This window comes from Scheffersomyces amazonensis (genome assembly GCF_036850825.1).
Source record: "Scheffersomyces amazonensis strain UFMG-HMD-26.3 chromosome Unknown RJT21scaffold_2, whole genome shotgun sequence".
Classification (NCBI taxonomy): Eukaryota; Fungi; Ascomycota; class Pichiomycetes; order Serinales; family Debaryomycetaceae; genus Scheffersomyces; species Scheffersomyces amazonensis.
The window spans coordinates 3,145,664-3,172,577 of record NW_027042742.1 but is presented as its reverse complement, the minus strand read 5'-3'; the positions used below and the strand labels follow the sequence as shown (position 1 = coordinate 3,172,577).

Below are 26,914 nucleotides of genomic sequence, written 5' to 3'. Positions count from 1 at the left end.
AGAAGCTATAACTTATTAAACTATATATATATATAATGTATTATTAATTTACAAATACACAACTAACTAGTCAGACGTCTCAAGATATTGTATAACTGGTGGTCCCCATTCTCCGGCTGCTTTGTATCGTCTAATGTCATCGGGGAATCCATTAATGGCTCCGATTAATCGTTCACATACTTCTTTACCATCTTGTTTAAATTCACTCAAGGGAGTTAAATAAGTTCTAATGGTGAAAAGAACAGCTCCTGTCTCAGGTAATCGAGTTAATACTTGTCTCTCACTTCTATAATGAACTTGAGTATCAAAATCCAAATCTTTAATGTCGATGGGTTGTTGAACATAATCCTCGGGTAAGTTATGACCTTTGTTAGCATCATCCACATAAAATTTATTATGGGTCTGTACAGAAAAGTTACTTCTAGTAACAAATTGACCCGGAGATATTCTTTGAAAGAATCGATTCATTGATACTTTCATTTTCTCTTCATATCCGGGAATTCGTTCATGTACTGCCGTGAGCGGTCTATTGAACCGATCTCTTGGATCAAATCCGGCTGCAAATGCAAATACTCCCGCTTTGAAAAAATATTCTGTTCCATTCTCTTCATTTTGTTTAGTAGGATCTGTCAATAAAATAATTATATCTTCTTCTATGGTTTCAGTTAAATATTCAAGACACTTCACCGGTTCAATTCCTGTCAGAGTGGCTGGGATATCCTTTTTGGTAATTAAGTTATGAATTATACCACCATCTTTTTGGAAATACATGGGATATTTGACTACCATATAGTTAACAATAGTATTATAAGTTTCCCTTATAGCAGGTATAGCTTCATCAGTAACAAATACTGTACTAGATCGTAAATCCTTATCAGCAGGATAATCTTCATGCTTATTATGAATGATTTTAGATTTAACCTCAAGACGCAGAAGATAAGTGGGTTCAATTAATAACCAATCCTGAGGATCCAAAGTCTTTATGGCCATAGTTAATTTATAGGCTGCATTCTTAAAAGGGTAAGACTTCAAGGCTGGTTGTTTATCCCATACAAAATCAGAATCTACTGGCTTGATTTCAAGTGGCTTAGAAGGATCCACATCATATAAACCAACTTTCTTACCGGTTGATTTAGTCGATGACTTAGATGACTCGGATGACTCACCATTTATCCATTGTTGAACCTTATAGATAACAACTAATGCAACTAAAATACTAGCTAATACTTGAACATACTCGCCAGAAGTTATGATTCCACTAAGATATTGTGTGATATATGTTACACTTGGCTCACTCATTGATTCCACCACTAACTATGGATCTAAATTGAAAAATTTCCCCAGAAATCAGATGTCTTTATATATGAATGGCCAGATCTAATCAGGATATCCGCTAACCTTAATGGGGAAAAGTTCGCGAGGTCGCACCGCCTCTAGGGATTAAGATGCCGGTAGTGATAAAGCTTAAGCTGTCAGTTAATCAGTCTTCTGCACTTAAATTTTAGTGTTATACCACAACAATGACATTGTGATCGAGATATGCGCTGAGGAACCTATCTCCGCTGGGCATTCTATTCTTCAGCTTATTCGCTATTCAATTCCAAGAATTTTTATCTGGGTCGATTTTATCGGGATCATATCCCGCCGTTTGACGCACAAGAAGAAAGACCAAAAAGACTACAGATTTTCACGTGACCTCCACAGATGCAAAATAATTATTAGAAGAAAAAAAATTTTTAGAGCCTACAGCAGCTTAACGGGTAGCGAAAGCGCAAACTTTACTATCGGGTTTGACCAATTGGGAGAATATGTCTAGCTCTATTTTGGTAGTAGCACAGTATTTGGAAGAGTCCCAAAGACGAGAAGTTGCTCGAATTCTCTCGACGGATTTACAGTCGAATTTGGAAAATATAGAACCATTATGTGGATTATTAGAGACTGTACAACTCGATGAGCATACTGAGTTATATGAAAATATATCTAAATATTGTACAGACAAATTATTTAATATTGAAGATGAAGATTTGGATGGTGTCTTAAAATTAGCACAATGTGTACCTTCTTTACGTCAAGAACTTTTATCAAAAATTGAACAGTACCTTTCGTCATACATCTTGAGTCATAAGAATTACTTTCAACAAGGTATATTTGAACTTATAAGTGTAAAATTTCATGATAGTGGTGATTCAGAGCTTTCGAATGAATTCATATTCAAGTTATTTAAATTCTTGGATATGTTATTTATTCATATTTCGACTCTCGATATTCACAATATCGATTCAATATTATTAGCTTTTATTGCTATATATGATGAAGAGATATCTTCAATAGCTTCTAAACTTTTAAGATGGAGAATTAAACTGATTGCTCAAGAATTCAATGGTTCGGATACTATGTGGAAATTAATATTCTTATTAGAATCTGGTAATAAGAAAAGTCATGCCTTTGTATTTTGGTTACGTTATTTAAGTTGTGAAGATCTCTCATCTAATGCAGAATTTAAAGCAGTAGTAACTACTAATAAGTATTGGTCCATTATTCAAAATGCATTAGTAAGTGATTCCCATGAGCACAGAAAGTATTGTCTTTCTATTTTACAACTTACCGTCAAATCCATAACCTTTGATATTAATAATGATTATATTAAATGGAATAGTCATAATACTGATAAACACTTACAAGAATGGTCTAGATTCCTGACCTTATTTGAAATCTTAGGAATTGATACTTCTTTACATCAAGCAGAAGGAGGAATTAAAGATATAACTGCATTAATTTCAGCAGATTCTCTTATACATCCATCTTGGGGATTCTGTTTACTTTCAACTGGGTTTAAAGCCAGTATGGATTCAGTTAGAAAATTCACTCTTAAGTTACTCTTTTCCATTCCTGATTCCAATTTACATTTATTGAAATATGGGTTGAAATATCTCGAGGAAATCTTCTTGCCTTATATGATGTTAGCATCACATTTTAGTGTTAGAACCGTTAATCATATTGAAGATTGTCATTATGGTCGTAAACTTACATCATTCATTACTCATTTATTAGATACTTTGACTGATGAAGAAACTGACAATGTTGTATACTCATTATTGAAAGTACTTGAGAACTTAAAGGATGCCTTTGATCCTTCTAGAATATACGTTACTTATGGGATTTTAAAGGGATTGGCCAATAAGAAAGTATTGAAGTTTTCTAAACATGATATACCCCTCTTAAAGTTATTTGAAGCCCGAGCTGAAGGAGAAGTATTTGAAAGAACTATCCAAACTATTAATCTTCGATTATTGTTAAACTTTACCACTGACAATAGTATCGCTAATTTCCTTGACTGTGCCACTAAATTCATTAAGTTCAATGGTAAGAGCATATATAATGAGAATGTTCATTTATTCCAAGCAGCCTTTTCAGATATAGATTTATATGAATTCATCGGAACTAATGATGATCATGATATACTCATTTATTCTATAAAAGGAGGTAAGATAGATTCTCACAAGTTGACATCTGAAGTGTTATTGGCTAAAGCTATAGACTTTGGAATTGAGTTAAGTATCGATTGGCAACATATAGTCAACAATGTAGTTAGTAGCTGTAATACTGATTTCCTTAAGAGTTTAGCTGAATCCAAGTTATCTGGCAAGGCAACTCTTGAACCATTATGGAATTCTATTCAAATTGGATTTGCATCAGATGACTATACCGTATTGGAAAACACCTACTATAAGCTTATTATTTTTAACCAATTGTACAATAGCAATGAAGTCAAACCAATCAATTTCTCCAGCTTGATTCTGTTCTATCACACATTACTTAGCAATTCAGAAGAAGTCTCCAAAACAGTTAAGACCTTCTATAAACTTAAGGAAGATATCTATGGAGAATTCTATAATCTTATTAGTATTTGCTATACTAGAGAACCAGTTCAAGTTCCAATATCTACCATCTTAGAACTATTGGATTCTAATTCATCCAGCTTTAAAGCTAATATGTCTATGGTCCAATTTATAGAAGCATTTATTACTAAGGAACATGTAAACGCCATTGAACTTGAAGCAGTAGTGGATTTCTTATGTTCTATGTGGACTAGCTTAGATTCTACTCGACTCCAATTGAATCAGAAGGATCTTCATATCGCATTGATTAGGACAATCTTACACCCTAAGATCTTATCGTTATCATCGACCAATGATTCTGTAGTATCGCAATTATTATCATTCAGTACCTCCATCATTAAGAATGCTGCCGGTAGAAGAAGTTTATTACCTACTTTCACTAAGTCACTTTCTAACTATCAAGTTAGTCATGGATCAGAATTCGAATCACTTAATTGGTTACCACAAGTCATAGTCAATACGTTTATTGTATACCAATTAAACAGTAATGTATTCAAATTAGAAGCTGTCATTGCAGATATATTCGATAAGGAGATAGCCAATGATTCATTTTCTAAGCTCTATTCTCAAGTCTATGGTCCGGAAGAAGTTAGCTCGAAGATTAATCTTATGGCTATCATTAATTCTATCAAATCTCGTCGATTTGCTAATCAATTATTTGATTATATCCATGAAAATCAAAGTAATTACTACTTGTATGAAGTATATAAGAGTACAGATGGATTTGAAGAATGGAGAAGAATTCAGTTATTTTCTATAATATTAGGGGTTATTGATGTGGCTGATTTGGCTCCTTATTTGGATCAATTTAAATCTCTAATTGGTACTGATCCTAGTCCCTTGGCTAGAGCTTATATTGAATGGATAGTGGCATATTTGTTATCGGACAATACCGGTGAGATCGAAGGGTTAATGGATTCATTATTACGGGATACTTTAAAGCCTGCTGTAGTGAATTCGTATTCCAGAATCTTATTCCTCCTGATAAAACAACTTAGCGATAAGCAGTATAAGCAGAAATTATTACTGAAACTTATTACTATAGTTATACCTGGTGCAACATCTAATAAAGTTATCACTAGACATTTCTCATTATCATTAGTTATATCTATTTATGAAGAGATTACTCATCATAATTTAAGTATTGAAGATGATCTTATACGATTAATCACTAACTTATATACGAGTGCATCACAAACCGAATCTTTTGGACAATATAGAAGTGGAGATGCCTTATTATGGGATATTAAACGAGACTTAAATTTAGTTAGTATCTCAGGAGGAGTATTATTAAGAATATCTGATAGAGACACTATTGATTTTATACGATATGAAGACTATTCCAAGTACTTGGATAATCATCAAATACCCCTTTTAAATCATCCTATAGGAGAGAATTTAGAAAACCTTTGGGTTAGAGAACGTAAAGCTCATAATTTATCTCATAGTAAAGCAACCGTCACTACTGAATCTCCACTTCAAACCAAAAGTGGACAATGGGGAGCCATTATGGATGTGGATGAAGAAACCATTCGAGGTAAAGAAGTAGTTCGTAGTGACCTTATTGTTGTATCATCATTAGTAGATAAGCCGCCTAATTTAGGTGGGATCTGTCGGTTATGTGATGTGTTAGGGGCAGGAACCTTGACCCTTAATGATATTCATATAAAGAATCATCCCCAATTTAAGAATGTGGCAGTTACTGCCGATAGTTGGATGCCAATGATTGAAGTTCGAGAAAATGATATTAGAGATTATTTACAAAATAAGAAGAAAGATGGTTATACATTAATTGGATTAGAACAAACTGATAAATCTATTGAATTAAATAGTGAATTGAAATTCCCTGCTAAATCTTTAATCTTATTAGGTAAGGAAAAGGAAGGTATACCCGGACATTTATTAGCAGAATTAGATTTTTGTGTAGAGATTAAACAACTGGGAGTTATTAGATCTATGAATATTCAAACAGCAGCTGCCATTATAGTACATGCCTATTCTATACAACATACATAAATATAATTTAAAAAATATGATTATCAGTATCATCATTTTCATCATCTTGTTCAATTAAAGTATCTAATGCTTTAATTATAGCAGGACAATATTTATTACATAAATTTATACTTTGTATAATTAATTTTTGATTTAACCCTTTAAAATTAGAATTATTAGAATTTGTAGCTAAATTCATATTGATTATTGGCGTTATAACTTTATCCTTATAAAAACTTAATATTAATCCATTTTCTAATACTTGTTCTTCTTCAATTGATGGATCAAATAATAAATTCTCTCCTATTACTCCTAAAGTTATGAAGATAGGAGGTTGAAATGTAGGATGAATATATTTTGCATTATCCCAATCATCAGAAAATGTTGGTTGTTCTTCAATTTCTTCATCATTAACTTCACTAGTTAATAATGGTAATCTAGTAGTTTTTAAAGCTAAATATGATGTTAAAGATATTAAACTTAATGGATATGATGAATGACTTATTACTATGCAATCTATAAATAATTTAAAAGAATATTTAGATGTAAGTCTTAAATATTCAACGGGGAATTTAGTAATGAGGAGATTAGTTAAACTAAATTTAAGATTAGAGACAAAATTCGAATCATCTCGAAATCCAGGTACATCAATATCAACTTCAATCAAGGACAGTTCCCCTCGGGTAACTACTACTTTAGATTTAACACTAATAATACATTCACTACCATCATTTAATCTAATTCTAGCTGATCCATTGGAATTAGGTAAGAAGCCTGTCTTGGCTTCTAATGGTCGGAACTGATGGTCGGATCTTGCTCCTGGTCGTATGGCTGGTTTCTGAACTAGCGACTCGTACAAGTACGCTCTCTCTGCGGGTGATAGTATCATGCTTTGGTGGTATTACTGAGCTTTGCCTTGCTTTGCTTTGCTTGGCTTTACTTTGACTAGTGAAAGTATCAGTATACCCTCGCTAGACACTAGCGGGCCATAATTAATTCGCATTAATTTTTAGTGATGATATTGAAAAATTGTGCTGGGCTGAATGCAGGACCTTTTTTTTTACTGAGAGATGTTCATCACTAGCTATAAACAGTACCGTTCTCACTACTCACTAAAGTGTACCCACTAACTACTCACTAAGTGGACCAGTAATGACCAGTTTGTTCAGTATATCTGGAGGCACTAGTGTCCCCCAGACAGTGGGGTCTACCAGTAGTGGATTTAGTCTTATTCAATCATCACAACAACCAGTACAACAGACTCCACCACCTATAGGAGTACAACAACAACAACCACAACAACAACAACAGCAACAAGCTCAACAACAACAACAACAACAACAACAACCGCAACCAATATGGTTTCAAAATCAAAAGAAACGTATTATACCTAACCACTTAGTTCCTAAGAAAAAGGCCAGTTTCCAAATCGCAGCATCTAAAACTAAGAAAGATGGAAATGGTAATGGTAATGGTAATGGAAATGGTACAGGAAATGGTACAGGAAGTGGTAGTGGAAATGGAAGTAATCGTGAAAAGAAATCCAGTAGTCTCTTATCATCTAATGAATATAATTTATTATCATTTGCAGGTCAACAACTGCTGCAACAACAACGGAAACTCTTGGATAAAGTCGATGATACCAGTGTAGATTTTACTAAATATGATGAAACTTTAAATGAAACTCTCATTAATAATGAAGATTTCTTTACAAATTTTGATGAAGATTTACCACCTACTCGATCAATTCATGATTTAAATGATGAATTTTTAGTTTCTTTAGGTAATAAACCCGTTGAAAAAATTGATTCATTTATAAATAAAGATCCTAAAACTTTTGAGAATGTATTTACTAGAGGAACTAATGAACTGAAAAAGCAAGAAAGTTCTATAACCAAAGAATCTATGAATCCATTAGTTAATAATGAAAGTGCCATTATTGTATTTGGATATCCTGAATCATTAACTAATCAAATCATTCAACATTTTAAAGAATTTGGTGATATTTTAGAAGACTTTGAAAGTAATCATAAATCAACTTATTCTTCATTAAATTCTAGACATAATCAATTATCTAAAAAATTAGTACCTATATTTGTTGGAAAGAATTGGATAAAATTAACTTTTGATAATCCTGCTTCTGCATTAGATGCTATTCAAGAAAATGGGTCAGTATTTAATGGGGTATTATTAGGAGTTATACCTTATACTAAACATGCTATAGAGAAATTACAAAAGAGATCTATTACGTCTAATGAAGATATTGGAGGTAATAATGCTCTTGATTTATCAGTAGTTAAACCAGAAAAATTACTTAATGGTAATAGTAATAGTAACAGTAATGGTAATAGTAATAGTATTAGCAATAGTAATGGTAATGGAATTATAAAGGAATCCACTCCTAGTCAATTAACTAATAAATTCGAAATGAAAGATGGATCTCAATTCTTTTTAAATAATGGAGATCAACAAAAGGAGAAGGATGCTAAACAAGAGAAATTAGGAGTTTTAGGTAACTTAAGTAGATATATATTCGGATTCCACGAATTATGAAATTAACTTAATTGTATAATTTAAATTGAATTTACATAGATGTCCATATAATAATATATTTTGATATTAGATTATTGTTAATTATTAATTATTAATTCTCGAGTTATTTATCGCCATCCAGGATGATGTGTTGGCGATTGAGGTGGCACATTCTTTACATAAGTAGTTCCACCTCTAATAGGTGAAGATGTATAAGATAAATTTGGATTTCTACCTTTAGTAGGTGAAGGAGATCTTATTCTGGTAGGAGATCTTGAAGGAGATCTAAATGATATTGGATCTCTAGTAGGAGATCGAGAAGGTGATCTCGAAAAAGATCTATAGCTTAAGGGTTCCTTTGTAGGTGATAACTTTGTAGGAGATCTTATATACGATAAATTAGGAGGAGGAGGAGGAACTCTATTTTCTTTATTATGAGTATTGAGTGAAGATCTAATAACACTAGATGATCTATTGTAAGTAGGAGTTTGAATAACTCTACTATGACCTGGTTGATAAGGAGTTGAAGAATTATTATACCATCTAACTGTATCATTAGAATCAGCATCTTCATAAAGCAGATGTCTACGAGACAGAACTCTAGACAGAACTCTAGAATATTGAGGATCTCCATAATGTGAAGTAGGTAATTCTTCAATAGAAGTATCAGATTTATTGTCTATTTCATTACCATTTATATCATGAGTTATAAATATTCTCAGTTTTGTATCAGCATATTTAGTTAATACATCATCTCCATAATAAGGACCTCTACAAGCATCAATAACTACATCCTTTTTAACTTTATTAACTTTAGGATTTACAAATTTCGTATTATACTCTTTAAACATGGCTTCATAAAGAATTTGTTTATCTTTAACTAATAATGTAAATTTATTAATCATAATTGAAATTGTAATTGAAACCAATCCAAGTGTACCCACATAATTTAATAAATTACTTTGATTATTAATAAAATGAATTATAAATAAATTAACTGGATTTAAACCAATTAATAAATGTAATTGAAATTTAGATGGATCCCAAATATTTAATTGCCATACTTCTTCATCTTCAATATCAATAGTATCATCTATTAATTGTGATTCATCTTCATCTTCATCAATTTCAGGTTTACCAAATATAGCCAGTAATAAATAATTTATTGATTTAACAATAATCAGATTTGAATGATTTAATGAACCTTTAAATGCTGAAGGACTTGAAGGTTTACTTGAAGCATTTAATAACTTATAATTCTTATAGGAGGTAATGATTTGATATGTATTAAATAATCCAAAAATAACTATTAATGAAGAAATACCATTTAATAACCATAAGATTGATGGAACTATTTGTCCATGACTAGATTGTTGTTGAAGTTGTTCATTATATGATAATGAACGTTTAATTCTTTCATAATTATAATAATCAGTATCAAATAATGCATTATTAGATTTCACATTAATAGAATTATAATAATTATTTAATCCTTGACAAATTATAGTTATTATAGTTAATCCTATACCTAATGGTAAGGCCACCGAGACGGAAAAATCATCCCATTCAATTGATGAATGTAATTCATTTAAATAAAGATATAAATCAAATGGCACACTAGTTAACTTTGTTAATAGTGGAGTATGTCTTATAACCCTCTTAGACATGGTGATATATAATTATTTACTGAGTTGGAATACGAAGAATACCGATGGGGTTATTGTTTACTTTGATTGTTTACAAAAAACGCGTGCGAGTATCACCAACTGAAAAATGGAGTTGAAGAATCATAACGAGAGTTAACCAGAACGATTTTGGTTGGTAGAGGTGTTGTTAGTACTGTATCCAGGAATTTTGCGTACATGTCGGACGAAACCATTCGCGCGTTGAAACTGAGCAATCGAGTATTGCAAGATAAGTTGTACCGATTGTTGCGAGAGGAATCACATACTATTGATGGAGATGATACGAGTCATGATGTAAATGTGGTGGAACAGATTATCTCAAATTCTCATTCAAATGATAATAGGAATATAAATACGAATATGAATAAGAATATGAACGGTTCACGACATTCCAAGTATTATAGTAACGTAAAACATAAAATTGACGAAATCAGGAATACTCGATATGATTTGCCAGATGTTGATTCAGGTATTTTTGAATCTCAACTCAAGTCCAACAATCCAGAGAAAATACGAAACAATAGACAGCATGGAAAAGAGGAGCCAGTAAGTTCACCAGATGAGCTGAATATCTCATTCATCGCTACTAAGGATAGACCCAGTTTGTTGAGAGAACAGTCTCTATTAAATCAAATAGAATCCCAACAGAAGATAATTGATCAATTACAGCAACAATTAACCACATTCAAATTGGAGAAGGATGATCTTATTGAAGAGTTCCAAACAAAACTAGTGAAAGAAAATAGAGCCCTTGAAAGAAGATTGAGATTGGAGTTTAACGAAAAGGAGAAGAATTTACAACATCATTACAATTCAACTATGGAAGATAAAGTTCAAGAAGTCAACTCCGACAAAGAAAACATAAGAAATCACTTTGTTAAGAAGATTATCCAGTTGAAGTATGATTACAATCAATTAAGTTTGAAGAATGCATCTTTAATAGATATTAATCGATACTTATCTCAACAAATTAGTTCTCACGAACCATTAATTCAACCAACATATAATTCAGTTTATCATGAACCAGATTACACAGAATCTAACACAGACCATTTGATATCGAAATACTCTAATGCATATGAGGAACCGGAAAATGTGGAAGACGATAGCACTACAGATCATTTGATAGGCAGCTATCACAAATATTCCATATCTAATGTTAATCATGAAACTCCATTAAAACGTAACCGTCCAAAGTCATTAAGATCGTATATATTTATGGTGCTATTTATAAATAGGCTTCGAAATTTGTCTGAACATAGGAAACAAGTGAAACAGAGACTACATAAATTAGTGAATCTGGAAGATATAAATTTAGCCTATTGAGATGAGTGTTACCTAAAAGCTATTTATTACAGCTGTAATATAAATTAATTGCATAATAATACTAAATGAAGTTTTACTAATACACAACAAGCAGGAAATGTAAATATAGACTATGTTCAGTGTACACTGTAGGCTTCTTAAGTCTAGAGTTTACATATGGGAGGTTGCAATGATGCCGTCAAAAATATCACATCAACGATCTAAAATGAAGGCAAAAGCACTGTCATTTACAAGTTGATTTATAAAATTAATATTGATTAAACATGTATTATATAGTTGTGTACTAAAAGAGTAAAAACCTATAGATTAATAAAACCTTATTCTTGAAATTGAAGTTTGAAAGTCCTAAACATTCTCTTGGTGTTCAAGAACGACTTTGGATGGGGGACTCTTTATGAATCTCAACTGTAAATCAGCATCATCACCAAATGCTTCTGCGACTTCTTCTAAAGTATAACCTGAAGTTTCGATATAAGTGAAGTAAACAACAGTGAACTCCACAGCAAGGATACAACAGTAAACGATATAATATTTCCAACCAATTGCATCCATAGCGATAGCATTAACAAAACCGTTATAAATAACAATCCATGTTTGAACTAAATTATGAATATTAATACCTTTAGCTCTGTGACTGTATGGTAAGATTTCTGTCATGTATAACCATGGCAAACCATTAGCACCGATATCATAAGCAGCATAATACAAGAAAATCATTGCTAAGACACCATTACCTAACGATTTTTGTTCAAAATTTCTTTCTTGGTTAATAGCTGAAAGAGTAGTCCAAATAACATAAAGTATAAGCATCATACCAGTTGAAAACAAAAACAATGTTCTTCTCTTAAATTTACTTACAACACTGGCAGCAGTTCCCGCAACTACTAAATTGTAAATCATTAAGCAACCATTGATTTCCAACTGTCTCTTTTGTCCCGTAATTCCAATGGAATTCAATACTTTACTTAAATAGTATGAAACCAACCCATTACCTGAGAGTTGCATGATAATGGAAGTGAAAACGACAAGGTGCAATCTCATTCTGAATGAAGGAATTGTAAAGAAGTCAGTGTATTTGGCATTTGCATAAAGTTTTTCAAGTTCTAAAGCAGCAGTGATTTCATTGATCTCATATTCAACTAATTTAAGTGCTCTTTCGTCATTAGATCCACCAGTATGATGTTTATGTAAAATAGCACGAGCTTTGTCTACTTTACCCTTAGCAATTAAAAATCTTGGAGATTCAGGAACTAAGAAAAATAATACTAATTGAATAAAAGGTAAAGCTCCTTGTAAATAAGAAGGAACTCTCCAACAATAAGAATTCTTCATATCTCTTGTTGCAAATGTAACCCATGCAGCAATAATTGCACCAAGGTACCAGAAAACATTATATAATGCAGTGGCTGTTGGTCTATGAGTTGGATAACTAATTTCTGAAATTAACGAAGGACTTGAAACAATAGCAATACCAGACCCGAATCCAAGAACCATTCTTGAAAATAAGAAAAATCCATAGTTTGTGGAGACACCTTGTAAAATTGCACCAATAATCATAAGAGTACTACCAAACATAATAGAGTATTTTCTTCCAACTCTGTCAGCAATATAAGAAGCAACAAGAAAAGATAACATCACTCCAAACGTATTTCCATTGTTTAATGCACCTAATACAGGACCTTTAGGTTGGTCCATATCCGATTTCCAACGTGCAAGTGATTGTAAACCATTAAGCATACTACTATCATAACCATTGTTAGTTGATGTTAAAGTCGTTAAAAAAATACAGAAATTCAAGAATCTAAAATGGCTATGCTTCCACCAGGGACCTTCCAAGTAAAGATAATCATTAATATCTTCCTTTTGACTTTGGTTACCAACTAAATCCAATTCTTCAGAAATTGAACCTGCAGAATCTTGATTTTCAATAATGACATGATCTTTAGAAGATGAAGACATAATGTAATAAATTTCTAGCTGTTTGTTAGTTTATGAGCTACGATGAATAATAATTAAAACTCTCACGTAAAGAATTACGGAATTTAATGCGGCTTTATATAGATCTGAATTATTGATTTGTAATTACATTTTACCATTTTTATCCTTATTAGATATCGTTTACCCCATTTTGTTTCCCCATAATTTAAACGTAAATTTAAAGAAAGAAGCCCAAATTTTTTAAACTAATTATTTGAAGTTTTGTTGTGGTTCTATTATTAATTCCTATTATTATTTACTACGTATATCTCAGTTACTCCACTTAGATTTTGCAATCAAACTTTAATCATTTTTCCGCATTGTTCTCCCCCACTAAAATCAGGAACTAAAGTTAAAAGAACAAAAAAGAGGGGCTTTTTTTCGAATTGGGGGCTTATTGTCCTTCTGCGCAACTAAGAATAAGTTATACATCAGATAATCTGGTGGCTTGTTGGCTTTTCGGCATTTGCTGGATCTTTATCCATCCTTGCTTCAATACAATCTAACCTGATGATCTCTTTATCATTCTACCAGTTCTGAATTAGTCTATGGCAAATTAATAAATAGTTCTTCCATATGATATAGCAAAAATAGAGAGCCGTAGCATGATAAAACTACGAGCCAGATATTTCTTGGCCCACTCTTCATTAATAGAGGTTTCATTATTGTCAGTGTTAGTATTTTCCTACTAAATTTCTGTGGTATCCGGAACACATTATCTTTGATAAAATTTAGTGTTTATGAAGGATTGCTTTTCATAAGGTGCTCTAGGTGACAAACTAAAATTCATATAATGAAATAACGCATTGTCTTGTTACATGATCTAAGTAATAATTACTAAATTTGGTTAATATTTAGCTATTAAGAACTCGATTAATTTAATTAACTGTACTATGTAAATAATATTGTAAACATTATAATGGAATTAGAGTCATGGCTATAGTGAATTAAAAAGACACATACTCTTTTTCACTCTCGATGAAGAAATATACACTGGCTGGTAGCCACATACCACCGCAGACTTGTTGGCTACCATCTTAGGGTTGAATATCAAAAGCTATCCTGCTTTTAAAGGTGCGTCATTAAAATAATGTATATTCCAAGAAATTATACTGATTGATATTTATTTTTTCAATTATTCCAGAGGGCATTGTTAGGGTAGATTAAGGTGAAGCATCATTCAACACATGACTTCATTACTACTAGATGGTTTATTTTTCTTGGTTCTGTCCCCCAATATTTTCGCAACCAGAATACGGAACACATGGAGGCTTCCCCACCTCATATGTGTCAAGCCAAGAAGGTATGCTTCAATTCATCTTCGAACTGTTCTAAGATTTTACGTAACTGTTGTTATACGTGCCTTTAAAGTTTCGCCAATGTATGTAAATGGACAAGAAAAATTGATGGGGTGGCTAATCGACTTTTCCAGCTCTTGAAATTCACTAGATATACAAAAGACATTTCATTGAACCCAACATTTTCTAACATTATGACTTGAATGTTCCAGATTGTCATGATAAGAGCAAGTATGTGTTGTGATTGGTTAATTGGCCAATTGTCTAATTCTTTCTTTCCATAATTAGCACAATGTTACCTAATCACATAAATTTATAATTAGCACAATGGTTAGACGTGTCATCATTTGTAAATAAAACGTACAATTAGATTGGCAGATATATCGTCTTGGAAAACTTTCCTTAATCTTACATAACCCCCGGTCAAGTTCTACAACGGAGGTTTGTTAACAATAAGGTTAAGTAGCAGCCACTGTAACTATGGAAAAACTTAAAATCCACGAAAAATGGGGTAATGGAATACTTTCCTAAACCAGGTGCACACGCCGCTTTTTTACACAAAATGCACTAACATCCACTACCTAATTGGGAAGGCTTCCCTTGACAAGTATAGCCAGTTAATATATTTCCCCCACAATTCCTCCAATACTTGATTAATAAGTGGAATACAAAGTCATGAATAAGTAGTGCCATTGGTGGCTTCGTCAAACTGGTTCAGTTTTATTTTCCCATTTTCAAATCATACAAAAGGATATACTTTCCTCTTCGTAGTTCGAATCTAATAAATTTGAATTATGCTAATATTCAATAAAAACATCATGAGTCCAACTGCTACAACAGCAAAACAATTAGATATTGAAAAGTTAATTGAAGAACTTACCATTGAAGAAAAGCTTTCATTACTTGCTGGTAAAGATTTCTGGCATACAGTTCCAATTGAAAGACTTGATATTCCATCCATTAGAGTTTCTGATGGTCCAAACGGTATTAGAGGGACTAAATTTTTCAATAGTGTTCCTTCAAACTGTTTCCCATGTGGAACAGGATTGGCCGCAACTTTCAACAAGGATTTGTTGGTTGAAGTGGGTCAATTAATGGGAAAGGAAGCTAGAATGAAAGGTGCACATGTTATTCTTGGTCCAACTTGTAATATAGTTAGATCTCCATTAGGTGGAAGAGCATTTGAAAGTTATTCTGAAGATCCACTTTTATCTGGTCATGCTGCTTCTCATGTAATTCAAGGTATTCAAAGTCAAAAAATTGTTGCTTGTATCAAACATTTTGTAGCCAATGATCAAGAAGATGAAAGAAAAGCTGTTAATGAAATTATTACTGAACGTGCCTTAAGAGAAATTTATTTGAAACCTTTCCATATTGCAATTAGAGATGCATATCCAAAAGCATTAATGACTGCTTATAATAAAATCAATGGTGTTCATGTTTCTCAATCAAAACAACTTTTACAAGAATTGTTAAGAAAGGAATGGGGTTATGATGGAACTATTATGTCTGATTGGCATGGAGTTTATTCATCCAAAGAATCTTTAGATGCTGGCTTGAATTTAGAAATGCCAGGACCTACTAGATTTAGACAACAAACGGCTACTCTTCATTCAATTCAAACTAATGAAATCCATCGTGATGTTATTGATGATAATGCTCGTTATATTTTGAAATTAGTTAATGAAAGTTTGAAATCTGGAATTCCAAAGGATGTTATTGAATCTCCTAATCCTACTCAAGAAGCTTCAGCATTATTAAGAAAAGCTGGTGATGAATCTATTGTTCTTTTAAAGAATGATAATAATATCTTACCTTTATCAAAAACTGCTAAAGAAAAAATTGCTATCATTGGTCCAAATGCCAAGGCAGCTCAAGATTCTGGTGGTGGTTCAGCTTCATTAAATGCTGCCTATAAAATTACACCTTTTGAAGGAATTGAATCCAAAGTTAAAGAAGGTGGGAATAAAATTACTTTGGATTATTCATTAGGAGCTTTCTTAGACAGAAACTTACCAGACATTGGCCATACTTTAATAAATGAACTTGGGCAAAAGGGGTTATATGCTAGATTCTATAAAGAACCACCTGAATCCAACAACCGTAAAGTATTTGAAGAATTTCCATTATCTACTTCAAGAATCTTTCTTTCTGATTTCAAGAGTAAGAATTTAGCTCCAGGAGAAATATTATTTTATGCTGATTTTACCGGTACATTCATACCTGATGAAACTGGAGATTATGATTTTGGAGTTTCTTGTTTAGGTACTGCTCAACTTTTTGTTGATGATAAATTAATTGTAGATAATAAAACCAAACAAACTAAGGGAGATGCTTTCTTTTTAGGAGTTGGAACTAGAGAAGAAAGAGGAGTCCTTCATTTAGAGAAGGGTAAAGAATATAATATTAGAGTTGAATTTGGATCCTCTCCAACTTTTACTTTGAATAAAGCACCACTTGAAGGTGGAGGAGTTTATTTTGGTATTCGTATTAAAACTACTGGTGAAGAACTTATTAAGAAAGCTGTTGAAGTTGCTAAAGATGCTGATAAAGTAGTATTGGTAGTTGGAATTTCCAAAGAATGGGAATCAGAAGGTTTTGATCGTCCTACTATGGATATTCCAGGTTATACTAATGAACTTGTATCTGCAGTAGTTAAGGCTAATCCAAATGTTATTGTGGTTAATCAATCAGGATCTCCTGTAACTTTACCTTGGATTAAAGATATTCCAGCTTTTGTTCAAGCATGGTATGGAGGTAATGAATTAGGTAATACTATAGCTGATATACTTTTTGGAGATCATAATCCTTCTGGTAAATTATCTATGTCATTCCCAGAAAAAATTGAAGATGTACCATCATTCTTAAACTTTGGATCTACTAATGGTCAAGTCATTTATGGTGAAGATGTCTTTGTAGGATATCGTTACTATGATAAAGTTAAAAGAGCTCCATTATTCCCCTTTGGTTATGGATTATCTTATACAACTTTTGAACTTAAGAATTTAGTATTAAGTTCAACTAATGATAGTATTAATATATCTGTTAAAGTAAAAAATACAGGTAAAGTTGAAGGGGCAGAAGTTGTTCAAGTATATATTGAACCAATTAATCCAAATATTATTAGACCAGTAAAGGAATTGAAAGATTTTGGTAAAGTATTATTAAAACCAGGAGAATCAAAGACTATTAAATTAACTATTTCAATAAAGGAAGCAACTTCTTATTGGAATGGTTATAAGAGTAAATGGCAATCTGATAAGGGTAAGTATAAAGTACTTGTAGGTAACAGTTCAGATAATCTTACTCTTGAAGATGAATTTGAAACTGATCGTACCTTTTCATGGATCGGATTATAATCTTTTTAATGTTTAGTTTATAGTTTATAGTTATAGTTTATAGTTTATAAATTATACTCTCATAGTTATTACACATCTATTACAAATTTGTACTTAATATTATATATGCTCCTAGTTTAATTGGACATAATTACCAGGAAAAACACCAGTTTGTCCATTATATCTACCAGTCCACCATCCATTTGCATCCCCTGTTCTTTGTACAATCTCAATTTGAGCTCCAGCAGGAAATGTCAAATCACCTTGAGTTTGAGCTGTATAATCATACAAGGCTGTACAACTTTCAGCAGTTGCAACTGGGGTTGGATACGCTGGAGCAACTCCTGGTACAGAAGATGCAGGAGATGCAGAGGCTGGAGCAGCAGCTCCATAACCTCCATAGGTAGGAGTTGCTGGTTGTTGAGCTCCATAACCTCCATAAGTTGGAGTTGCTGGTTGTTGAGCTCCATATCCACCATAGGCTGGAGTAGTCGGACTTTGATAACCAGGACCTTCAGGACTCTTATAATCACCAGCACCTTGAGTAGCATATTGACCAGCTGTATATGCAGGTAATTGGTCACTTCCAGGAGCAGCACCACCAGGAGGTGGACTATTCATTAAAGCATGACGTCTCTTGGTTGCTTCTAATCTAGCCTTAGCATGACCAACTTTAAAATGAGTGATAGTAATAGCATCAGTTTGTTCTTCAATATTACCCTTCTTAAAATGATAAGCTTCAACCACATCAGTAGATAAATCAAAGTAAGGAATCTTTAATTCTTCCATTCTATTATATAAAGTATAGAATATGTTTAATTGCATATAATAAAAACTAATAAATAATGGTTTAATGAAATCAGTTTGCATTTGAAATAATATAGGTAATTCAGTCTTTAACATATCATTATAATAATCAAATTCTTGTTGAGCAATTTGAACTTCTGCTTCTGCATTATACATCTTTTCTTCATCTTTAACAGTTCTTTCCTTCTTTTCTTCATATTTCTTATAATTTCTTCTATGACGATCTAAATCAAGTTGTTTATGATCTCTTTTAGTAGCCATTTTACGAATTAATTGAATAACTTTTAATAATTCTTGAGCTGGATTAACAATTCTCTTTTCAATTAATTCTAAATCTGGTTTTAAAGTTTCTTTCAATTCTTTAACAACTTCTCGATATTGTTCTGCTGCTTGTATACCTTCTGGATTATCTTCAGGTATAGTTGAATTAGGATCAGATAATCTACCACTAATTGGTTTATAAATTTCTTCAATGGCTTTAGAGAAATCAATTTGATGATCTAACATTCCATTAACTGCGGCAAAATACCGAGTTGATTCATCACTCAATTTCTTTGTTTCAAGTTCTAATTCTTTAAATCTTCTTTCTGCATCTTGATAAACAGCATCTGAAGTAATATCTCCCATATTCATCTTTTGTCGAAATGTCTGGGGGGCCCTGACAATGGATTTTTTAAGACCTTTGAACGACATTTTCGACTCAATTGGATATAACTCACCGTTAACTACTCACTGTTCTACTTATTAGTTTAGTGTAAATTCAGCTTTAATGCTTAAGAACACCTGTTTAACTCCCTGGGGTGATTATGGTCATTTACCTTTTCTGCTCCCTTTGAATTTCGGGTAGTAAGGTAAGGAAGAGTCGTGTGTGGCACACAGATGCAGCGGCATGGGTGTATCTATATATATATTTGTTCTACTGTAACTAAATTTAAATACTGCGCTATTCTATTGTGTGTTTTTTTTTGCAGCTTTAGCGCTTTGACTATTGGCACCCATTGCCCCCTTATCACTAACTATCATTAGATGCCTCCAAATTATAACAATAGTTTGAATCCAAAGATCAATGTTAAGAAGGGGGAGGAGAAGAAGAAGAAAAATGTGGAAGAAAATAACGGAATTTGTGGCATAGGGATATTTAGGAAAGTTAGCGAGCCTATACTTAAAGTAATTATTGTCCCGTTATTGTTAGTCTACATTATCATTTTGTTGTACTTAGCAATAAATAGAACTATTATTGATATGGTTTATAATTTTCTCATTCATCCAAAATCAGAGTTTTACTATCTATCAATATATTTGGTTGATATTGTACATTTCTTTGGGATAACATTTCACTCCAATGAATGTGGGTATTACCATCGTAAGTGGTATGGAACGGACCAAATTAGGAAGTCAATCAAGAAGTATAATGATAATTGGAAACTGTTGTCAGAGAGGGCTGATTATGTTATTGATAGGTATATTTTTCATGCTCCCATATGCGTCTTTAAGAAGCTCAAGCCAGTCGGATCTAAACAAACTTATATATTCAATGGAATAGCACTAAAAAGAAATTCTGGTTTTAGTCATTACAAATTGTACAAACGGCTTAATGATGGGTCAGATTCATTTCCAAACTCTATTAGTTCTGGAATTCTCAATTTTGATGATTATGACGATACTAATGATACTAATGATTCTAATCTTTATGGTAACTCTAACCATCTAGACGATAGTGAATACTCTAATCATGATGCTCTTCATCTTGATGGTGATCATGTTAATGAAAGCATCCAAGATGAAAATGAACAAATTACTAAGAAAAATACAAGTTTAAATCTAAAATCTAGCGATGGATCAATCCAGGAAAATATTGAAACTATCACTAATCAATCTACTAAGAATATCAATACTTTCAAGAATTCTAGTTGTCCATATTTAGATGTTCTCCATAAAGAAATAAAAGATGATCCCTTGATGCCAAAACAGCTTTTAAAAACAACCCATAAAGTAACAAAACCATCCACTTTTAATCCAAGTAAAAAGTTAATTGTTAAAATTAAACCTAGAAAACAACCAGTGAAGGAGGAAATTGAAGAAAATCATTATAAGGTAATTCGATCTATCCTGTCTAAGGACACAACTTATATAGAAATGGTTCTGCAAGCAATCCGAGATGTATTTCCAAGAAAAGATTATGATGATGGATCATTAGCTCCCATTATTCTTCGATTGTCATGGCATTGTTGTGCAACATTTAACAAGGAAACAAAGAAAGGAGGATCCAATGGTGCTACTATGAGATTTGTTCCCGAAATTACTGATGAAGGTAACACTGGTTTAGACATTGCCAGGGCAGCTTTGGAACCTGTTAAGCATAAGTTCCCTAAGATAACATATTCAGATTTATGGACTTTGGCTGGGAAGGTAGCCATTGAATATATGGATGGTCCTATGATTACTTGGAAACCAGGAAGATTAGATTTTTTAGATGATAAATATGTTCCACCTAATGGTAATTTGCCATTTGCATATAAAGATGCTAATCATATTCGAGAAACTTTCACTCGTATGGGCTTTAATATTCAAGAAATGGTAGCATTATTAGGAGCACATACTTTAGGTAGATGTCATAAAAGATTTAGTGGTTGGGAAGGTAAATGGACTGCTAATCCCACCAAATTTTCCAATGATTTTTTCGTAGTCTTATTACAAGAAGATTGGCAAGTGGGAAATGTTCCAGAGACAGGGAGAGTTCAATATTATAATCAAGATAAATCATTAATGATGTTAAATACAGATTTAGAATTAGTCAGAGATTATGAATTTTTAATATGGGTCAAAATCTATGCGGCAGATGAAACGAGATTTTTCCAAGATTTCAGTAAAGCATTTAGTAAATTGTTAGAGTTAGGAATCATCAGGGATTCCAATGGTGATGTAGTCTTACCAAATAATTTGTCGCTGTAAAAGAATAAATATAAAGTATACATATACATATACATATACATATTCATCAATTTATACGAAGCCCCCAAAAATGTCGTACCGAGAAAAATGTCTTCTACCCGTTTTTGTTTCTTTTTTTCTTTTTTTTCTACATCAGCTCATAAACGAGCCGGTACCACAGTTAGTTGATTATAAATGAAAAATTATAAGTATCCGGGAATCCCACCTATTACGGAGAACTTAACTAACAAGTTATAAGTACTACTATATTAAAAAGTTGAAGTGTTAAAGTTAAGCCTAAACAGTCATTCATTTACATACAACTAACTAACTATCATTATATTAATATTCTTTTAATCACATACTATGGCTGAATTTCCTAATATGGAAGACTTTGATGTCTTTCCTAACACCGGGTTTTTACCAAATGAACTTCCATTAAGTAAACTTCCACAAGATTATTATCAACCATGGGAGAATCTCGTTAATAATTTACCATCATTAATCTTAACCAAAAGAATTCGTAAATTAGTTGAAAAATTACCTGTATTATCAACTGAATACCTTAATTCCGAACCAGAATATAGAAGAGCATATCAAATATTAGGATTCTTAGGTCATGGTTATATATGGGGAACAGATGAACCAATTAATAAATTACCTGAACAATTAGGTAAACCATGGATTGAAGTGGCTGATCATTTAGGTTTACCACCTATTGCTACATATGCTGGATTATGTTTATGGAATTTTAAACAAATTATACCTTCAGATAATATATGGGATTTAGATAATCTTACTACCATAAATACATTTACTGGATCTATTGATGAGAGTTGGTTTTATTTGGTTAGTGTCTATTTTGAATATACTGGTTCTTTTACATTAAAAGTTGGTATGGATGCTCTTAAAGCTGCCTATGAAAATAATGATGCAAAACTTATTGAAAATTTACAAAATTTAGCTGAATCAATTGATCATTTAGGTTCAGTAATGATGAAAATGGAAGAAATGTGTGATCCTCATGTATTTTATTTCAGAATCAGACCTTTCTTGGCTGGTTGGAAAAATATGGCTGATTTAGGTTTAGATAAAGATGGTATAATTTATGGTAATGAAACAAAACCAAGAAATTATTCAGGTGGTTCTAATGCCCAAAGTTCATTGATTCAATTTTTAGATATCTTATTAGATGTAAAACATTATCCTACTGGAGAAAGACCAGCTCCACATCAACCAGTTACTGAAGATAGTAAATCAGAAAGTAGTTTTATGGATATACAAAGGAAATATATGCCAGGACAACATCATGATTTCTTGGATAAATTACAAAAGGCTTCTAGAATTAGAGATTATGTATTGGAACATGGTGAATCCAATCCTGATTTAATTTTAAGTTATGATGCATGTTTAGCTATGTTAAAACTGTTTAGAGATAAACATATTCAAATTGTTACTAGATATATTATACTTCAAGCTAAGAATAAAGTAAAGATGGGATCAACATCAACTATGAGATCCGGATTAGCTAAATTAAAGAAACAAGGACAAGAAGAAAAGGGTACTGGAGGTACATCATTATTACCATTCTTAAAACAATGTAGAGATGAAACTGGAGATCCTGCTGCTGGGAATTGGGGTAAGAGAATTCTTAGTGATGGAGTTATGAGATTAAAATACTCTAAATCAAATGGAATTAATGAAGACTAGTCCTAATTCTACCATCCATTAATTGACGAATGAACGAGCTGGCTTACGTATATAGATTACTATTACATATAAATAGACGCAAAAGTAGTGTGATGAATTTGAACCCTGTAATCTCAGTAATTCTCAGTAATTCTCAAGTCTCACTATTTCTTAGTACTAACAAGTCTCACTAAGTTTCACTGAGTCTCACTAAGTCTCACTAAGTCTTACTCGTTAGATAATTTCGCACGGTTGACTCACTGCGAAAATGGCTGTCGTGAAAAATTTTGATGAGGTGAGTCGCTAGCACCAGCAGATCTCCGACTCACAATTATTGTATGTTCCTGAGATATTCTTCTGGTATACTAAGAAGTCTAATCCGTACAATGTCAACCACTGTCCCTGAAAATGCAGCTGCTTCTGTTGTTGCAACAGCAGCTGCTGCTACTACTGTGCCAAAGGAAAGTTCTCCAGCTCAAGCCAAGCAAGGAAAGAAATCCAAGAAAGCCGAACAACAATTCTTATTGAAAACTCCTAAAGGTACCAAGGACTGGTCCGACAAGGATATGGTAGTTAGAGAAGCCGTATTCAAATCTTTAAGTGATTTATTTAAAAGACATGGTGGAGTAACCATTGATACTCCAGTATTTGAATTAAGAGAAATTTTAACTGGTAAATATGGTGAAGATTCTAAATTAATTTATAATTTAGAAGATCAAGGAGGTGAATTAACATCTTTAAGATATGATTTAACTGTTCCATTTGCAAGATTTGTAGCCAGTAATAGTATTAGTAATATTAAAAGATTTCATATAGCTAAAGTCTATAGAAGAGATCAACCAGCTATGACAAAAGGTAGAATGAGAGAATTTTATCAATGTGATTTTGATGTGGCAGGTAATTATGATACTATGGTACCTGATTCAGAAATCTTAAATATAACTTGTGAAGGTTTAGTAGGTTTAGGAATTACTGATTTTAAAATTAAATTAAATCATAGAAAGATTTTAGATGGGATCTTTGAAGCTTGTGGAGTTAAAGAAGAAGATGTTAGAAAAGTTTCTTCTGCTGTAGATAAATTAGATAAATCTCCATGGGAAGTTGTTAAGAAAGAAATGGTTATTGAAAAGAATCAACCAGAAGAAGTTGCTGATAGAATTGGTGAATTTGTTAAATGGAATGGAACTATTCGTGAAGTATTAGCTCTTATAAAAGGTAGTGAATTATTAATTGCCAATGCATCAATTCAACAAGGGGTTTCTGAAATGGAAATCTTGGCTGATTATGTTGATGCATTTGATATTAATAAATATGCAAGATTTGATTTATCATTAGCTAGAGGTTTAGATTATTATACTGGATTAATTTATGAAGCTGTTACTGAAGCTTCTGCACCTCCAGCTAATGCATCTGAATTAAAGGAAAAGGCTCAAAAGGAAAAGGGTAAATCTGCTGAAGTTGAAGATGCATCTGAATATGTTGGAGTTGGATCAATTGCTGCTGGTGGTCGTTATGATAATTTAGTTGGAATGTTTTCTAATGGTAAATCAATTCCATGTGTAGGTATTTCATTTGGAGTTGAAAGACTTTTCTCAATTATTAAGGCTAGAGCCGCTAAAGATTTAGAAAATCTTAGTGCAAATCATACTGAAGTTTATGTTATGGCATTTGGTGGTGGTGAAGGTTGGAATGGATTCTTAAAGGAAAGAATGACTGTCACTAAAAAATTATGGGATGCTGGAATTAATGCTGAATATTTATATAAAGCTAAAGCCAATATTCGTAAACAATTTGATTCAGCAGAAAAATCAGGAGCTAAATTAGCTGTTATTTTAGGTAAAGAAGAATATCCAGCAGGTAAATTAAGAATTAAAGTCTTAGGTCAAGGACAAGATAGTGATGAAGGTGAACTTATTGATAGTGAAACTCTTGTAGAATCAATTAAGACTAAATTAGATGCTCATAATGTTGATGGATTAGATTACATTACTCGTTTGGTTAGAGGTCTTTAATGTGAATATAAATGTAAATGTAAATATAAATACTAAATACTAAATACGTACAAATTCTTTTTATTTCTAAATAATAACAATCTATTGATTTTGATCTAAATTATTAATATTAGTACCACTTTTTTCATTCCCAACTCTTTTAACTCTATTCCAAAGAGTATTAACATCACAAAACATAAAATCCCAAATAGTTCCACACCATGAAGTTACTTGAGGTAAAGGATCATAAAATTCATGAGCTATTCTACGAAGTTCAGGAAGTTTTGTCCAAGCAATATAAGGAAAATCATGATGTTCATTATGATATCCAACATTCCAAGTAAGTAAATTAAGTGATCCATAATATGAATAAGTTTCAGCAGGAACTAATTCAATAGAAATATTTTCATTATCCTTTAATATACTTCTTGGTTTATTATTTTCATTTAATACATAATGTTCAGCAATAAAATGTCCAGCACATGGATGTAAAGAACCAGCTAAAAATGAACTCATAAGAAAATATATAAATGAATGCCAACCATTTAATTTAATTAAAAAGTAATCAACAACTAATTGAATAATAATATTAAGTAAATGAATATATGTAAAAGTAATTTGAGTTACAAACATTGGTCTTAAAGCATAAAAGAATATTTGAAATATGGCAAAGAATACTTTACCTAATAAATTAGAAAGAAGTATACCTTCAAGATAAGTTGGTAAATCAGCATCTAAATATTGATCACCTAAGAATTTATGATGTAATTGATGATAAGGTTGAAATGATGCTGAATATGGTATACCAATAGGGAGATTTGTAAAAATTGCAAATAATTTATTATGTAAAGGTTTTTTAAATAATAAATTATGAGATAATTCATGAATTGCTAAGAACATTGCTTGATTTGCTGTAGCCCCAAATACATAAGCTAAACCAATAAATTTCCAACTAAAAATAGGAGTATTTCTTAAATACCAAGCAAGATAAAATTGTAATGAAACTATGGCAATTACATACCATTTAGTCTTTGGTTCATATCCGGTTAATTTCGATACTTCAGGATGTTTAGCAAGAATTAATTTTCTTCTACTAAAATGTGGTTCTTTCTCTTTAGTCCAATAAAATTCATTAAGAACTTCTATAGGAGAATCAGATGGAGGAGTTGTAAATGTGAAAGTTTTATTGGCAGCTCTATGAGTTATTGAATCTGTCATTATGTAAAATTAACAATTAATAGTATAAAGACGAATAGTTATAGTTAACGGGTATTACTATAAAGATAAAGAAAGACTAGACTATATAGTCAAATTGAAAATTATTTATATATGACTTGTCTTCAATTATTTAACTATAGAACGACTACCTAATTATAATCACTAGACTTTCACTAATTACAAAGACTGCGATCTGGAATCAGACCATATCAGTAAAGTGAATATTCC

General features: G+C 31.9%; 13 protein-coding genes across 13 annotated transcripts; 7 read left to right on the top strand and 6 right to left on the bottom strand. All coding sequences in view use genetic code 12, as the record gives it.

Annotated features, from left to right (window-relative positions):
* Positions 1-32: 32 nt before the first annotated feature.
* On the bottom strand, positions 33-1,403 carry HRQ2 (Hrq2p). The gene has a single exon (XM_064884052.1). The coding sequence runs from the start codon at positions 1,297-1,299 to the stop codon at positions 67-69; it is 1,233 nt and encodes a 410-aa protein (XP_064740364.1). The 5' UTR covers positions 1,300-1,403; the 3' UTR covers positions 33-66.
* Positions 1,404-1,618: 215 nt separating this feature from the next.
* Positions 1,619-6,159, top strand: RJT21DRAFT_28687 (tRNA (guanosine(18)-2'-O)-methyltransferase). Its single transcript, XM_064884048.1, has one exon. The coding sequence runs from the start codon at positions 1,809-1,811 to the stop codon at positions 5,913-5,915; it is 4,107 nt and encodes a 1,368-aa protein (XP_064740363.1). The 5' UTR covers positions 1,619-1,808; the 3' UTR covers positions 5,916-6,159.
* Positions 5,923-6,996, bottom strand: RRP42 (exosome non-catalytic core subunit; the record flags this gene model as incomplete). The annotated part of the gene is made up of 1 exon (XM_064883151.1): positions 5,923-6,996. Exon 1 carries the CDS (start codon positions 6,781-6,783, stop codon positions 5,923-5,925), a length of 861 nt encoding a protein of 286 aa, XP_064740362.1. The 5' UTR covers positions 6,784-6,996.
* On the top strand, positions 6,873-8,501 carry RJT21DRAFT_28689 (FG-nucleoporin). Its single transcript, XM_064884049.1, has one exon. It carries the CDS (start codon positions 7,047-7,049, stop codon positions 8,445-8,447), a length of 1,401 nt encoding a protein of 466 aa, XP_064740361.1. The 5' UTR covers positions 6,873-7,046; the 3' UTR covers positions 8,448-8,501.
* Positions 8,502-10,179, bottom strand: RJT21DRAFT_28690 (uncharacterized protein). The gene has a single exon (XM_064884050.1). It carries the CDS (start codon positions 10,091-10,093, stop codon positions 8,555-8,557), a length of 1,539 nt encoding a protein of 512 aa, XP_064740360.1. The 5' UTR covers positions 10,094-10,179; the 3' UTR covers positions 8,502-8,554.
* A 1-nt stretch (position 10,180) lies between these two features.
* Positions 10,181-11,610, top strand: RJT21DRAFT_28691 (uncharacterized protein). Its single transcript, XM_064884051.1, has one exon. The coding sequence runs from the start codon at positions 10,289-10,291 to the stop codon at positions 11,435-11,437; it is 1,149 nt and encodes a 382-aa protein (XP_064740359.1). The 5' UTR covers positions 10,181-10,288; the 3' UTR covers positions 11,438-11,610.
* Positions 11,611-11,782: 172 nt separating this feature from the next.
* Positions 11,783-13,396, bottom strand: RJT21DRAFT_2937 (general substrate transporter; the record flags this gene model as incomplete). Its single annotated transcript, XM_064884077.1, has 1 exon — positions 11,783-13,396. The coding sequence occupies one exon, from the start codon at positions 13,394-13,396 to the stop codon at positions 11,783-11,785; it is 1,614 nt and encodes a 537-aa protein (XP_064740358.1).
* Positions 13,397-15,179: 1,783 nt separating this feature from the next.
* On the top strand, positions 15,180-18,186 carry RJT21DRAFT_28668 (beta-glucosidase). Its single transcript, XM_064884047.1, has one exon. It carries the CDS (start codon positions 15,507-15,509, stop codon positions 18,069-18,071), a length of 2,565 nt encoding a protein of 854 aa, XP_064740357.1. The 5' UTR covers positions 15,180-15,506; the 3' UTR covers positions 18,072-18,186.
* Positions 18,127-19,700, bottom strand: RVS167 (amphiphysin). Its single transcript, XM_064881527.1, has 2 exons — positions 18,485-19,700; positions 18,127-18,445 (listed from the first exon to the last, which is right to left on the bottom strand). Exons 1-2 carry the CDS (start codon positions 19,548-19,550, stop codon positions 18,183-18,185), a joined length of 1,329 nt encoding a protein of 442 aa, XP_064740356.1. The 5' UTR covers positions 19,551-19,700; the 3' UTR covers positions 18,127-18,182.
* A 1,116-nt stretch (positions 19,701-20,816) lies between these two features.
* On the top strand, positions 20,817-21,809 carry RJT21DRAFT_83237 (uncharacterized protein; the record flags this gene model as incomplete). Its single annotated transcript, XM_064885354.1, has 1 exon — positions 20,817-21,809. One exon carries the CDS (start codon positions 20,817-20,819, stop codon positions 21,807-21,809), a length of 993 nt encoding a protein of 330 aa, XP_064740355.1.
* A 191-nt stretch (positions 21,810-22,000) lies between these two features.
* Positions 22,001-23,661, top strand: RJT21DRAFT_119773 (dioxygenase). The gene has a single exon (XM_064881526.1). The coding sequence runs from the start codon at positions 22,155-22,157 to the stop codon at positions 23,496-23,498; it is 1,344 nt and encodes a 447-aa protein (XP_064740354.1). The 5' UTR covers positions 22,001-22,154; the 3' UTR covers positions 23,499-23,661.
* Positions 23,662-23,796: 135 nt separating this feature from the next.
* Positions 23,797-25,534, top strand: HTS1 (histidine--tRNA ligase). Its single transcript, XM_064881525.1, has one exon. It carries the CDS (start codon positions 23,816-23,818, stop codon positions 25,487-25,489), a length of 1,674 nt encoding a protein of 557 aa, XP_064740353.1. The 5' UTR covers positions 23,797-23,815; the 3' UTR covers positions 25,490-25,534.
* On the bottom strand, positions 25,530-26,801 carry DES1 (Des1p). Its single transcript, XM_064884046.1, has one exon. The coding sequence runs from the start codon at positions 26,684-26,686 to the stop codon at positions 25,571-25,573; it is 1,116 nt and encodes a 371-aa protein (XP_064740352.1). The 5' UTR covers positions 26,687-26,801; the 3' UTR covers positions 25,530-25,570.
* Between the last annotated feature and the right edge of the window lie 113 nt (positions 26,802-26,914).